Consider the following 16,272-nt stretch of genomic DNA (forward strand, 5'->3'; position numbering starts at 1 on the left):
GAGCGGCTTAAGAAAAATGTCGCACTTTCGCCCAAAAGGCGGAGCATCGATTGCGATAGCCAATTAATAGACAGCGATATGAAGTATATAAGGATGTTAATTTTATCGGCCGTATAAAGTTGTAAATATGCGCTTACTAACTAAATAAGCACGGTGTCACGCGCGCACAGGTTACATGAACACATCTCGCTCGATGACCGCGGGCATATTGACCTTCGCGCTGTCTATTCTCTCGCTTCAACGCGAACGTCGAAAAAGAAAAAAAACAGCGCATACGAAGCTACTGGCACTCTGCGCACGCCCTTTGTACCCATCGCAGATCGCGGGCGCACACTTCGGCCACATAGCAGATCGCTTTCAAGATACGGTTACGGTGCCTGCGTGGCAGCTTCGTCGGCAGCCGCAAGAGCAGAATGCAACTCCCCACCGTCTCCGCCGCCTTCTCCCCGTGCCCCGCCAGCGAACGAAGTCCGTGCGCGCCTCCGGCCGCCTTGCTCTCTCGCGTGCGTGAGAATAAGTTGCGGTTGCTGGCTGACCCTCGCAAGCTTTCACGCGCACACAGCGTACGGACCGAACAAAAAAAAGCAAGTGGAGCTTTTTAGAACGTTTTGTCGGCCAAGGAAGAGCGGGCATGGGCTCGGAGACGAGGGGATAGCGTGCGTCTACCGATCTTGAAGGCTATACAGGGGGGCACTAGAAGCCAAGCCAGCGGAAAATCCCACGTGGTGGCCTCCAAGATCGGGTAGCGTGGCTCGGAGCGAGCGATTTAGTCCGGAAAATCGAACATTGGCTCCTAGATTCGTCCAAAAAATCGCTCGCGAAAATGCATTAGCTCTATGGCAATCCTGCCGGTACGTCTATGAAGTCCGGAATATCGAACAAGTCCGAATTTTTGGAGTCCGAAAATCCGTCGGCTACTGTACTTGTAATTTACATCGTATCTAGCTAAACGAAATGCGGTTTTGTTTGTGGATTTCACAGGGCCCATTGCGGCAGCCATCGTGCTGTTCTTCACTGTAGCAAGCCTAGAAAATTCGAGGAAGAGCTGCTCGTCTTTTCCGCGCAGTGTTGCCTGCGCTCGCTCCGGCGTTGCGGTACTTTCAAAGTTCCAGGTTCCAGTGACTTTAGCAGTGCCACGCACGGCGCCGACGCGGCGTCTGCCTTGCAAGGGGGCTCGACGGCAAAGTGCGGTTTCTGCCGAGGCTCGCGGCTTCAAGGTTAATTGGTGATTCATCGGCGGACATTATCTACTCCGGAAACGCAGCTAGTAGCTTGTTTGAAGCGTAGCATGACGTGGTTATAATAACTGCGTGCCGCCAATGTGTCCATCATTTCTCTTTCTGGATATTACCGATGACATCTGGGAAAACTAGCAATATACGAAATGATATCAATTTGTGTCTGTGTGTGTCGCATGCTTACAAGTGCATTTTTTTTCTCCACGAGATCTGCAATAGATGGAAATGTTCACGAAGCTTCTCGTGAGAACATAAGAATTATTCAGGTAATTGAATGTAAATTGCAACTCGCTTTTTCGAAATACTTCAGGATGTCAAAAATCAGCTGTTCCAAGCTGCTCCAAAATGCCAAATTGCCTGCTCCAAAGTGCTCCGAAATGAAATTTCTGATGCTCCAAAAACTGCTCCAAATCATAAGTCTGCAGTAGCATCACTGAGAACGTCATAATTGAGCCAGCTGAGTCGTTGAAAAGTGTCTGTGGCTGGTCCGAGTCCTCAATGCCAAGGCACCGAGTCGCCACCACTACTCAGGCGGGTGGCACTGGGAGCTCCGCAACGGTCGAGGGACTCGCTGAACGGACGCTGTTGGGAGGGAGTCCTGGACACCGTCCAGCCGACGATATAATGATCGGCCCATGCATCTTGAAGGAGGAACGGGGAGGCCTGTGAGGCGAATGGTACTCCGGCGGTACCCGCGCGAGTGTTGTTGGCGGCGTATCACGTACCGCACCGTTGCGTGGCGTGTAGGGTGCGCGCACGAGCGATGGAGTTGAAGTGCTGGACAGGCCACGACGCGTGCATTGCACGGGCATGTGGCATACCTTGTCGGGAGGCAACAATGATCTGGCACAGCAGGCGATGATGCACATCGTGAGGAAGCCACTGGCCGGCAAGGCAAAGTGGGTTCAGGGGCCACAGGAGCATCCAGTGGTCCGTTGAGGACGCCTGACGCAGGATGTAGTGGGGGTCGCAGAAGGTCGTGACCCGCGTCCGCAGTGGCGTTAGCCGGCAGAGTCGGAGGCAGTGAGATCGGTGCGGTGCCGAGCTCGCGCGCCGCCTCGGAGACTGGCTCAGCGAACCGCGTGGACGGGTCGGGTGTCGTTGGAGGAGACAGACCCGATGGCGTGCGGCACGGTAGCTGGCGTTGGGTCGGCGATGTCTCCACTGCCACGTGTCATCGTCGGTGGCAAGAAAGGCGATGAGGTGGTCTGATGACGATGGCATACGGGCGCAGGAACAGACGTGCTTGGTGCTGGCCGTGAGGGTGTTGACGTAGATGAGTCTCGTACCGTGTGGTCAACCTCTGGAAGAGGGCGGTAGGCAGCGCCGTAGAAGTTGACAACGGACTGCCGCAGTTCGTCGTACGGGTGCGGGCCAGGCGATGGAACGCCGAGGTGGAGCTGGAGAGCAAGTGGCCGGACGTCGAGGAGTACCACGTGCTTGAACTCCTCGATCTATATGTGCTCCAGAGCGGCCTCGAACTGCGCGAACCATGCACCGACGTAGCTGGACGAGAACGGTGGCAGTGGTGGGTCGAACTGCGGTTCTGGCCAAGTGGCCATGGCAGCGTGTCGCTCGGTGCAAGGCGCTCTCCCGGGTCACCAATGTAGGAGGACGTGACGGCGACTAAGGAGCCATGCCGTCGTCTCTACTCAGAAGGCGAAGGCTGCTAGCGGAGCGGCGGCTGCGACGACCACCGTGGCTAGCCCTTCAGAACGACACTGCGCGTGCTGTGCTTGCGCTACGAGCACGCGCTGCACTTCTTTATTTTTTTCTTCTTTGACAGCCGGCACCAAGGCACCGGCTGAGAGCACCGACCAAAGCGCTCCGGGTTGCGGTGTCGGTGGGCGCTACAAGGCTAATAGCTCCAAACTAAATTTGCAGGACACTGCTTAGACTGGCAACATCTCACATGTGATATCTGCACTTCACGACGCGCATTGCAACACGTGCACAGAAACTGAAGCCATGTTCAGTGCAAAGCACACCGCTGATAAGCATCCGAGAAAAAGGTTTCTCCGTCACCTAGGCAACCACCATGTGCCTGCATTGCGCTCTTTTTTTATTAGTATGTTCCAGGCAAGGAATGCTGAACAGGAGATGCCTGTGCCTCTGGGTTTGTCATTGTAGGCAGTTCCATGAATGGCATTTTAGGGTACCTCGAGGAGCCAAAGCAAATCTATCTTTCTATTACAGTTTGGATTTAACAAAGTCATTGCATGCTACATGCACACTTTGGTAGTTTTCGTATAAAAACCATTGCGGCGTGCAAAACTGTATCCTGTGATATTCACAAACGCACAGTCCGTACTGAGCATGTTTTATTGGTGCTCATAGGGTTACACGCAAGTGGCAATATACTTAGGTGTTCTGCAAACTGAAAGCCACTTTCAAATCTAAGTGTCTGCCTGGTCAAGTCGTTGTCAACCTATGACAATCAGCTATTTTGGCGTATTGTAAGGACACATGGCTGGGCATGTTCATACATAATTCTCAGTACAAGTTTGCTGATGGCAGCGAGGTGCATATTCCTGTGAGCTAGTTTGCTTCAAAAAGGCGTCGACACAGGTGAAGAGGCACAAATGGTCATTCTGAGTCTGTAGAGATGTCGCAGAAGATGGTGAAACTGCCGGGAAAAGCGACATCCTCAAGTTGCAGTGATGTGGACAAAGGAGGTCGATTTCAATGTCGCCGCATTGCTGGCAAGCTCCAAGTTCTGCGTCCAAGTGACGTGGTGACATTGCTAACAGCGTTCACGCGACTCTGTACATCGGCAGGAATGTTTTCTGTGCCGCTGACATGCTGGAAATCGTTTGTAAATTCTGGGATGGAAACAAAGCTGATGTATTTCTCTCGGAGTGCAGATCTATGCTGGCCGGTTGACTGCGTTGACTGCATAGGTTGTGGTCAGTGAGGATCACAAAGTGTCGATCCTCGACAAAGTGGTGAAAATGGTTTACGGCGGGGTAGGCAGCCAGGAGCTCTAGCCCAAAGACACTGTACCGTGTTTGTGCCGACTTGAGCTTCCTTTGGAGAAAGGCGAGAGGCTGCTATGGGGGGGCTTCGTTTGTGTATTGCTGTAGAATAGCACCCACAACTGTGTTGGACGTGTCGGTCATGATGTTGGACGTGTCGGTCATGATGTTGGACGTGTCGGTCATGATGGAGGTTAGCGCGGCAGGCTTGGGGTGTACAAGCAGTGTGTTCTTGGCGAGCATGATTTTTGCTCGAGTGAATGCCTCATTAGCCTCTTCAGTTCATTGCAGTGGGGATTCTTTGTTCTTTCTTGGAAGCATGATGTCGAGAGGAGCGACTAGTTGAGCGGATTTCAGGATGAAGCAGCAATATAAGTTTATGAAGCCAAGGAACTGGCGTAACCTTGCTACTGATGTGGGCAGAGGGTAACCCTCGATGGCACGCAGCAAGCACTTTTATGTGCACTGCAGTCTCACAGCCGGGCTGTGCAGGCTTTTAGGGTTAGCGTTGCATTTATATAGTGCCCATTCCACAGTGCAAGTGAGTTGTGACATTCATGTGCAAACGGTCAACTCTCACTTATGGTCTTGGAGAAACTGTCAGATAAGATTCAGATAGACTTATTTTATATCTTTTATTATGGATATATTGAACAATTTTACAGTCAATATATCTGGGATCGACTGTACCACCACATCCTAGCTCGGAGGCCGTGGTAGTGACTAATATTTTTTCTACTTTATTGCACTCAAAAGCCATTAGATTAACACAGTTTGTTCATTCCCCATTTTTTCGGTTTAATTCCAGTCACAAGGAAAAGAACTGCATATGTTTTTGTGCTACCTTTACTGGGACCCATTAAAACCATTTTGTTGACTCTGAGAATAAGGTGATTATGCAACTTTAATTTTTTGTGCGAATTTTAAAATTGGGCAGCTCCTAACTCATCAATTCATAAAAGAGTCAAACGCAAATTGTTTTTCATGAGAACAAAGTTGTGCAAAACAGTACAGTCAAGTCTGATTTTTCACACTCCGTAAATGCCTTGAAAACTCCTGAAAAAAAAAAATGCATGGCTTTTACTGCCTTCAAGGGCTCAAATCTCCATAGCCACATCCGAAATATAGTCAAATCTCGATAATTCGAAGTTGAAGAGGCCCGCAAATTTGTTCGAATTAAAAGGACCTAGTCTTCAAGTATTCGTGCACCATAGCACGATGTTCTAACGGTGCGAGTTGTGAAATATCGTGGCACGCAGGCACACAGTGAGCGAGGACCACGAAACTGCCCACACCGACCAACGCTCGCTTCCTGAGAACGGCAGAAAACAAAACTTCAGGGAGCGGGCTAAGCTGACTCCGGGCTGGTGGCGTGCGCACGTATAGACCATTGAAGGTGGGGGAGGAGGGCAGCAGGGAAGTGGGTTTGGCCTCGGCAACTCCTCTGCTTCAGTGGCTCCCCTCGCCCTCCCTCTCAACTTCCTCATAACTCCACCTTGGACTGTCCCTGTGAGCACCCGCTGCTGCCGGCATGGCCCCAGCTTAGCCCGCTCCCTACAGTTTAGTTTTCTACCGTTATTGGGAAGCGAGCATTGGCTGGCATGGACAGTTTCTTTGGCCAGACTGGGCCTCCGCCGCTGCTTCCCTCTGCGCCGCAGCGTTCAAGATCAACACGTGACCGCATGGCTGAGATGGAGGCATGTGTTTTGGCACGACGCAGAAATGGCGACCTTGCCATTTGAGAGAGGGTGAAATGTCCATTGTGGGTTTTTTTTTGCTCGTGTGCGGCGTTGAGGGGTCTCTCCTCAGCTATTGCTCTATGACAGGGTCGGAGCAATGCTGGTCGAAGGCGCCGCTGCGTGATTTGGCGTGCTGCTTAGAGCATTGTCAGAGTACTATATGTTCGAATTACAGGGCGTTTTCGCCCATTAGAATACACATAACTTTGACGCGTCCACAGCGTCAGGTAGAATAAACCGGAAGTTCAAATTAAGCGTGTTCGAATTAACGAGATTCGACTAGCTTTGAAAGCCAGCCAGTACACTTATTAGGAGTCTCGGTGCTCATACTGTGACAATAAACGGTGGGTGCATGCATGTATAATTAACACTTTCCTGTCTGCAGGAAAATGGGCAGTTTTTGGGTAGTCTGGTAGAGCCAGAGAATAAACTTTATGGAAAACTGGTCCGCCAGTTTTCCTTCGGGGTGAGACGGGCGAAAAGGGGATTAAACAATATTTTTACTGCTACAGCAAATGCTTCATATTAGAATGTATGGTATCAATTTGTAGAAGAAGGAATGTGCTTTCTAGTGGTATTATTTTCAAGCAAACATTTATTAGCAATTCTTAGAAAAAAATTGTTTGAGAAAAAAAAATTTAATGAAAGCAAGAAAACTCCGTAAAAACATTGATGCTGCTTTGCACCAAGAGAACATAAAAAAATTTCGAAATGTACCTTTTGAACAAAAAGGCTATATACAACATTCCTGCAAATATAAGCTTTCTATCTGTGGAAGTTGTTTATATACAAAGGAAAATGTTAGCCCAAGTGGCTATCACGCCAGTGCGTAAGAGCCGCGAACTGCCGCACGGCAAAGCGCTGCGCAGTGCCGAGGTCCACTTCACGCAGAACTGCACTCTTTGCCCTGCCACCGCCGCAAGTGGTCCTGCCTAAACGATGTCGACACCTTGCGGATAACAACTGTGATCTTTAGAACACATCGGATATCTTTAGATTTGAGTGCGGCAGCGAAGAAACGGTTCAGAGTGCCGGTGGATACCTGTTGCTTGACTTTCACATTTACCAGCCGATTGAGTAATTTTTGGGATGGCACGTGAGCTACCTGGACATCACAGCCGCGTAGAATGCGGGCCAAGCCATCTCTCACATAGGGCACATACAGTATGGCGGTGCGTTTTCTTGGGAGCACATAGTCAGGTCTTGGGGGCTGAGTCGTGAAAGACAAGCTTGACAAGAAACGTGAAAGACAAGCTTCCGAAGATCAAGTTTCTTGGCATCATCTGCGGGATTCGATGTCAAGACTGCGACTGCATATATATCGGCGAGACAGGCAATTTTGAAGAGTGGTTGAAGCAGCATATCAACGATGTAAACAAAAAAAAATTGCATCAAACGCCTTGGCAGAACATGCAGGGCCACAGGATTGATTGGGATAATGCCAAGTTATAGAAAAAAGGTTGTCGCAGTTTCACCTGAAAGGCGAAGCATCAATTGCGATAGCAAATTTGTAGAGAGCTATACGGAGTAATGATATTAGCTTTATCAGCTGTATAAACTTGGACATGCAGCAGCACCGGCAACACGCAGAACTGTTGTCGACGCCGTCCGCGTTTTGCCCGCGTTCGCTCAAAATGCGTGCGGCGTTGGTGACTGTTGCCGGAGCCTCTGATATAAATAGGCACTTGGTGCCGCAGCTAAACGTCGCCTCCCTTCCCTCCCCCCCTCTCCCCCACGGCCTCTCGCGCGTCGGAAGAAGGCGCGTTTGCTCTACATATATGGTGATTGTAAAGGAGGAAAGAGACGCCTACTTCTGCAGCCCTTAAGCGAGCACGGCGCAGAACGTGCGTTTGTTCTCCGCCGTGCGTTCACTCGCACATACAGCGTTCAGCGCGCGGCGACGATTTCATCTTCATTGACATCATACGGAACCTTACGGCGACGGCGACGGCAGAAATCTGCTTTTGAGTGTCCATATAATTGCTATCGCAATAAAAGGAAAGAAATTTGACTTCAGGACACCACTTGGAATCCCTTCTAATCCGAATGACAGCACCCTCAATCAGAATGACGGACCCCCCCCCCCCCCCCCCCCATCTGCACGTGCTGCTTACGTCATATTTTAAAGTCATACAAACATTGTGTCCTTGATTTCATTGTGAGCCGTCAGGGGAGCTGAAACGTCTTGTGTTCTTTCAGTGGTCGGTGTCCTTCTTTTTACCCTTCTTCATGATGCCTCTCGACCAGACGGCCTTCCGTCAAAACCTTGACTTCATGAACCTATATTATTCAGGAAAAGTAATAGTACCAGACAAATAATGACATTCATTCAAATTAATATATGTGCTTTATTCAAATATTGATTATGTAAATTAGATTTGCTTACCTACTGGCATAACACCATCAAAAAGAGTGAATTAACTATTTTGCTAATAGAATTTTGCTTTTACTGCCAAGTTTCTGTGTCAATGTGGAATTTCATGAAATATTCTTCACATGTCCCTAGAACGTGTTTTTTGCTTGTTCACACTTATTCTAGATGCACAGAGCAGATATTTGTACAAGCTTAAAATGCTCTGGGGAGTGTCACCATTCATTACTGAGGGTGTTTTGTTTTCTGCGGCGTAGTTACTGCAACTTCGATTACCAAATCCATGTAGACATTCGTACAGTCTGTCTGTGTTTTAAGTGTTCCTAGGGAAGATGGCTTGTGTAATTTTTAGTATAGGCTTCTTTTATGAGACTAGAATATGTTGCATCACTTTTTAGTTTAAAAGCCAACCTATTTTACCTTTTAGTGATAGCAGCCATGCACCCTTAATTTTTCAGTTATGGTAGTTTTGGAAAACAATTGCCACACTGAATAGCCTACAGCAGAATGAAAGAAGTTACCTCAAAACATATCTTCAGGCGCACGCAAGCATTTCCGAATGGGAAGCTAAGCTAATTTGTTGAACTGATTAACTTGGTCAAAAAATTAAGTGTGACTAACTAATTCCTCGATAATTATTCAATGAAATCAAGTCCTGATGAGATTGAAAAGAAAAATGAAAACAATTGCGAAAACATTCAGCCTTCGAATAAGAAAGATGGTTGTCGCTGATGCAACGTACAATGTATGCAGCAGTATACTATCACATTACAATGACATAAATCAGAACATATACAAATTGCAGCAAAATAAGGAGAGAAAGGTCAGTACAGTAAATTAAAACAAGGTAAATAAGCAATCAACCAAATATGTAACTAAACAGTTGCAGATAAAGCTCAAGAACTATCAGTTTCACAGTTTCAGGTTCCATTGCGACAGCAATGAAACAAGACATCAAGCACCATATGCCTGAGATCGAAAAGAAGAATGAGCACAATTGAGAAAGCAATATAAACAATGCACAGGTTCAGCACAGCTTCTGCGCTGAACCTGTGCATTGTATATAATGCTTTCCAAGCAATAAACCAGTGGTTGTTAGTTCAGCACCTTGTCTGTCTACTCACTTCGTCCCGTCCTAGCGCTGTTTGTCCCCATCCCAGTTTCACAGCTTCAGGTCCCATTGCGACAGCAATGGAACCTGAAGCTGTGAAACTGGGATGGGAACAAGGTAAATAAGCAATAAAACAAATACGTAACTTAATAACAGTGGCAGATAAAGCTCAAGCAGTGGTATCGCAGTTTCAGGTTGGGTGTATCTGCGATCACTTGCTTGACGCTTTGACAAAGTACATGGGGAGATGCTCACGGCAGTTCATCAATGCCACTCATGTCGGAGCTGCTTGACTCACCATAAGTACTTAAGTCCAAGCGCAGAGAAATTGAGACGTTCTATTTGACTGTATGTCGCCATCACACTCCCATGCCTCATCTTCTAGCCTTTTCATGTGAGCGCTGTCGCGGGACCAATTGTCTTGTGTCACCCTTGCGATGCCTTCATGCAACAGCTTCTCTTAAGTCTGTGTTGTTCGAAGCAACATAGCCTTTCACTTGGCTCCACATGAGCTCTATTGGGTTTAGCTCACAATGGTATGGAGGCAAGCGAACGACTTCATGGCAAATGTATCTATGTGATAAGCAAGGAAACGAAACGATGCTTATTTTGGTTGACAAGCTACAACAGTTCGCTCTTCTGCTGGTCATTAGAAAAAGGGCTATTTTTTGCCATCAACCAAGAGTGAATTGCTGCTTTTCGGGTTGATGAGCTCAGTACCTTTTCCAGCTGGGTGGTATGATAAGACGCATTGACCATCACAATCACACTGCGCGGCCTAATGTTAGCAGCTGCTCGACTAACTATTTCTGAAAACAGGCACCGGGTCCATTTCCGCATTTCCCCAGCACCCTGCTTTGCACGGAAAACTAGGCAGGCTCCATCAACAAAGCCATCGGTGCTGCCAGCATGCAGGATGATGAGGCCACTTGAAAGGCCGAGAGGTCACTGTAGTGCCTGTCCACACTTTCTCCTTGGTATGCCTAACCCATGTCTCGTTAAGGTCCTGTAAAAGAAATCAGTCTTATTATTAACAGTCAACTACAGCCATTTAACAAACCAAATGTTGGCCTTCATCAAAGGTTATGTCTCAATTTCGGGGCAAAAAAAATGCACTGGCAAGACTGCCTCTGCGAAAGACTGAAACTAGTTCCACGCTGCAAAATAAAAGCTGATGCAACCACGTCCTCAATTATGCGCGAAGCGCACTTGCTGAATAAAAAAATTTACAATTTCAAAGGGCTGCCAGTGGCTGCTGTTTCCTCACTTCCATGCATATTTCTTGCTCCTACATGGATTCTCAAACGACACGACGAAGGCTGCAATGGGATATGCCACAATAGCACAATGCAGTTACATCTTAGTCAGTGCTCTCTGGGCTGATGCTATTATTTATCATACAAACTCAAGCATGAACAGTTAGCTTACTTATTGTGGCGTTTTGTTGTCTCCTCATTCACAATTATACAACGCTTTCGAACAGTCACGTCAACAACACAGATTTGGCGATCACAACTGCAAAGCATGCCTTCGGTTTTCGCTCGCATACCTGTGTTCACCCTTTGTGCCTACATTTACCGAGTAACAACAATCATACGGACTGAAAGTTTCCAGAAATTAACTCAATGAAAGAGTTTACTGCTGCTACTTCTGCATTTCTCAGATTGTTTGCAGGTATGCCAAACAATGATGTCTCTTTTGAGCAAGGCCAAATTGTGTTTTATTTTTCGAAAAGAGAATCCAGTGTCGTTGAGGATTCTTCGTACCGTGCGAGTGCTGAGGTTCCCAATTTCCATATCAGGGTCGCTGATGATGTTATTGGGGACCTTCTCGGCAGTCGGTATTTCGTTGCGCAGGAAATAACTGTGCACTTTACGTCGCAAAGCAGCTAACGAAAACGAGTCGTAGCGCAGCAACCTCGTTTTTCAGGTCATATGTTTGCCAGCTTCACCCAAGAAATTTAGCCTTTTGCGCTTTGGGGATGCAGCTGGGGCTCGCAGAATTTCGGCCTTGATTCGGGCGACACTGTTTGCTCAGCTGACGAGCTCGGCGACAGTCCCTGGAAACGTGCTGCAGTCTAAGAAATGCAAAAAAAAAAAAAAAAAATTCTTGTAAACTGAAGAATCATTTTATTTTACTTATACTTCCCATAACTGTTTTTGTTTTGTAATAAATAAAGCAGTATTTATTTGAGCTAGGTAAATGAGAAAAATATTCATAAAATTAGTAATTATTTCATGGGCAGGCATGCATTTCGGTTCTGTAGCTTCCACAGCACTGCCAAGAAAAGTTGTCTCCGAGTATACTACAGCTGCCAGCGAATTGGCCTTCTGCACAAGTGCTGGTTCAAGGCTACGAAATACAGTGGAATCTCGATGATACGAATCTCACAGGGTCACGAAAAATATTCGTATTAGCCGAAATTCATATCATCGAAATGCAATTAAAACTAGCCAAATTAAGGGGGGACCCGTGGATCAGATAGCGAAAATCGCGAGAAAAATCGATTTTTGAAAACCACGCGTTTCGGTACCTGCAATGCCTATTCTACGCTGTATCAAGATGTTTTGGCTGAAAATGCACTAAAAGTGCCCTAAAATGATTAACTCGTCAGTGCCCAGGGTGAGAAAACAGCTATAAATCACGCAAAATCACCGCAGTTCACGCAGACATATCTCGTATTTCCCGCCACCGAGCGCCGCCATCTTGGTATCGTTCGAAAGCTCAAAGTTTCGCAGTTCGGCTGCTCAGTTCGTCCGTAGTCGCCATCTTGTAACAAACACACAATAAGCGCGGGTCTGCGATAGGTAGTCACACGGCCCTCCGATGAAAGCGTGTCTCCGATTGGCTGCCGTGCTGAAAGGCGTCTCTCCATTGGTTGCTGCTGTGACAGGGGCAAGATGGCAACTGCAGTTGTCTGCTTCGTAAACCACGCCGGCGTCTTCACTTGACACGCAGAATTCGGATTACTGAGAGCTCCCATGTATCGTCGCTCGTTGGCGAATAAACTTTGGACGAAGCACGCCTTCGGAATACGGAAGCGCAAGCCTCCTACGGCAAGAAAAATACGGCGGTTAGCAGGAGAAGCGGAGGAGCACCCGACTGAACGTGCTGCACTACCTTGCACCGTGGATTACGTGCTGCGCTATGTTGCACCATGTGACTCCGGCAGCGAAACAGACAATCGCCCTGTGCCATTGGCACCGATAACGCAGTCGACGGAAGACGCGCCAACGGAGGCTCCCGCGCCTCGGTAGACATAGCTCGCTGCGACTAGGCAAAATGGCGCAAACACAAAGAACGCGGCCCACAGCACAGCAGCCGCTCCGTCCGGCCGATGGCACGCGGAAAAGGAGGAAAACCGCAAGAGCAACAAAAGCGCCACCGCTTCAAACTCTTCGCGCCCAGTCACAGCCTCCGCACTGTCCGGCGCCGGTCCGCGCCTCCGCAACAAAAGAGAAAGGGAGAAAGCGCGCAACTGCGCACTGTTCTCTTTCGCGGCCGTCGGTGGGGCAGCGTTTATTCGTATCAACCGACGCGGGTCGAAAATCGATTCGTAACAACCCTTACTCTAGCACGTTGCAAAGTAATGAGGCTCGGCTGGGACCACAGAAAAATTCGTATCATCCGGAAATTCGTATTAGCCGTGATCAAAATGATTTGTAATGATGCCGTTTCGAATTTGTGGTCACGACAAAAAGTCCAGTAAATCGAATGGCGAAAGGTTTTAGTATCCAAAATTTTAGATGTCCTTATTCATCGGCCCTATGGTAGTGGTGCCACGAATTAACAGGCATGCTTGCAAAATTGGTTGTTAACTAGCGTGTTAAACTTTGCACATACAAAAGGCTAATGTCATTAGACCATCCTTAGAATGCGCTGATTTGATGTGAAGCTCCTAACAAATAAACTTAATAAACAAACTTCATGAAAGGGACAAATTGACGTCCACCCAACTTACAGCTTGAAGCTACAAAGGAAACCTAGGTGGCTTTCTCAGAAAGAAAGCTTTGCAGTTGAAGAAAAATTTGTCGTGGTCTGATGTCATAATAAGCAAAGTTAAGGACACAGGTAGCCAATATTTTGGTACCCTTTGTTTTAAAGCAAATATTATTTGGCTCTTTCGGTCTTTTTCTTGGTGGGTGCTTCTGTGGATGGCGGTTGAACTGTGAAAGAAAAATGTCCGTTTGCTCACGCTCTCACTCACTCGTGCATTTGTTCGTTCAGGTTATTTGCTTACATTGACATTCATCGTCGATGGGTCCTGTACAATTTTTTTTTTGTGCAATCAAAATCTTGCCGATCATAGTGTCCAATACTGCAATGGTAATGCAGAGAACATCATGGAACATCTTTATCAGTATTTTATATATCTGAAGCGGCAATCATGTTTATGCAAGTGTGGCTGTTGCTGTAAGAAATTAACCCTTTGTCTTTATCAAGCCAATCTTGACGTGGTTGATGCTTCCTGTACTGTTGGATTATTTCTGGAATACAGTCGCCGACCGATAAATCGGACACCGATAATTCGGACATGCTCGGTAATTCGGACAGCTTTGCGGCACCGCCACTGGCCCTGTAGACTTAATGCGTTAAGACGACCGATATTTTGGACAGCCGCCAGTTCTACATTCGATTACCCGGACTATATCCATGACTGTAGCGTACGCAGATTCTCCTCTGGGAACCTCGATGAGACATGAAGTATGACCTCAGAGATTACACATAAAACGACAATCTCTGAGGCCTTGTCTCGGTCACAGCATTACGCCTCAAATTAAATTACAAATGCTGATGATCTTGGAGGCTTTGCCTGAATTGTGAGGCCGCATCAACATCGCGATCATTACATGCTATTCCGGTATCCCAGCGCATGGCCCGCTCGCTCTTGTCATTCTGTTTGTTTAGTTGGCGTTCCAGACAGCACTCTGCTGGCTCCAAGAAGTCTTTTTCGTGAAGTTATTGACAGGCCGCGTCAAATGGCACCAACGGTCCGTCCGCTCGCAGTCTGACTCCGACTCCACAACTGAAGAGCCTGAACTGTCGCCTACTACTAGCTCAAATGCGGACATCATTGATGACCTGCTAAGCTGCGGTGTGCCGATTCCTGCCGCCGTTACATTTGAAGACTTTGCAGATGTCGACAGCGCGTTGTTGTGTGCTGAACTGAACGATGACGAAATAATTGAGCAAGTTCTCCCACCATCAAACAGCGACTCGGATGATGATGTGCTGTGCGGATCTCTGACTCGAGCCTTTGCAGTCCTTGCATACAGCGACAACAGAAAACCGGCAGAAATATGGGCGTACTTGGTTGCACGTAAGCGGAGGTCTGTGCAGCAACGAATCGACCACTTCTTCCTTGTACAGGGGCATTAAAACGTAAATAAAATTTTCTTTTTTGGGCACATTTGTTTTTTCGGACATACGATAGTTCGGACTTATTTACGTTCCCCGTGAAGTCCGAATTATCGGTCGTCGACTGTACTAGCTTCGCACTTTTCTGGGTCGCTATATGCACTGTGGATCAGAGAACAAATGGGGATAGACGATATTCTAGTTGACATTAAGCGGAAGAAATGGAGCTGGGCAGGCCATGTAATGCGTAGGATGGATAACCGGTGGACCATTAGGGCTACAGAATGGATACCAAGAGAAGGGAAGCGCAGTTGAGGATGGCAGAAAACCAGGTGGGATGATGAAGTTAGGAAATTAGCAGGCGCAAGTTGGAATACGCTAGCGCGAGACAGGGGTAATTGGAGATCCACTGCCTTCGTCCTGCAGTGGACATAAATATAGGCTGATGATGATGATGATGATGATGATATGCACTGTGCTATTCTTTATGTGCCTTTCTCGATTCTGTTGCGTATAAGAACAACGCAGCACAGTAAGGACTGTAAAAGGAACTGCTGTTTATTAGCAGCCTCCCCCATTTATATACCCCTGCATCGTCAGTGTTGTCAAACCACTGGCTTGCAGCACACCATGCTTGGCTTCTACCGATGCAAGTGAAAGAATTGACTGATTATTGGAAATTATTTTTGTGAACATTCTTGTATTAATCTATATTTTTATCCTGCTGATGCATGTACTGTACTATAGTGCTGTATACACTTAGCGCTAACTTGCTTGGGCATCCAGGGTGTTCAAGTAATTAAGCAGTAAATCTGTACAGATCCCAAAGTACCATTGTGTGGCACTGTCAGGGTGCATAGCACATTTGTTGTCATGCATCTCTTCAGTGTGAAATCAACAGATGATGAAGCCAAGGAAACAACTTGCCGCCGGTGGGAGCCGGGCCCATAAATTGTACAAATAATTTCCTCTATGCTTTCCTTGGCTACATCATTCGTTGGCTTCATATGCTCGGCAATACAAACATGGAGTTTCTCGGTTACTCTTCTTCTTCTCTCTCCTCAATGCAGCACATGCTGAAGTACCGGTACCTGCCGTGGACCCATGGCAAGACGCAATACCGGGCACGGGACATGGCTAGTGGCTCGCTCAAGTGAGGACCTCTCTTGCCTCCTGCTGGTGAGCTCGTCTGGAGGGCCATTATTGCCACTCAGTTCAGTTTCCACCACTTTCTCTCTATTAGCGCTCACATGGCATTCATAAGTTGAGAATAGATGTGCCGTTTCCCCCATCACCCTGGTATTGAAAGAATCGTTCATATTCGTGTGTGACCTGCATGGCAGTCAAGTTTGGTAGCAGTCAGAAGGCCATATTGAAGAAGGCCTTTCCTTCAGTTTCATGAACATCCTTGGATTGTGGTTTTATCTAAGGTTAAGGACATCTTATTCGGCCTTTCTTTAAAATCTGGTTTTCCTTTCTA

The 16,272-nt window shown here is 47.4% G+C and overlaps 1 protein-coding gene across 4 annotated transcripts in view; it reads left to right on the forward strand.

Moving 5' to 3' along the window:
* The window catches only part of LOC119445377 (protein RER1-like), a 138,200-nt gene that overhangs the window by 92,134 nt on the left and 29,794 nt on the right, over positions 1-16,272 (forward strand). For 2 of the 4 annotated variants that reach the window (XM_037709684.2, XM_037709685.2), the window contains exon 6: positions 15,863-15,945. In XM_037709684.2, the coding sequence (XP_037565612.1) occupies positions 15,863-15,945 (83 nt within the window). Of the gene's footprint in view, positions 1-15,862; positions 15,972-16,272 lie in introns of all 4 variants that reach the window. The other 2 variants (XM_037709686.2, XM_037709687.2) reach the window with 1 other exon arrangement.

This window comes from Dermacentor silvarum, chromosome 3 (genome assembly GCF_013339745.2).
Source record: "Dermacentor silvarum isolate Dsil-2018 chromosome 3, BIME_Dsil_1.4, whole genome shotgun sequence".
Lineage (NCBI taxonomy): Eukaryota > Metazoa > Arthropoda > Arachnida > Ixodida > Ixodidae > Dermacentor > Dermacentor silvarum.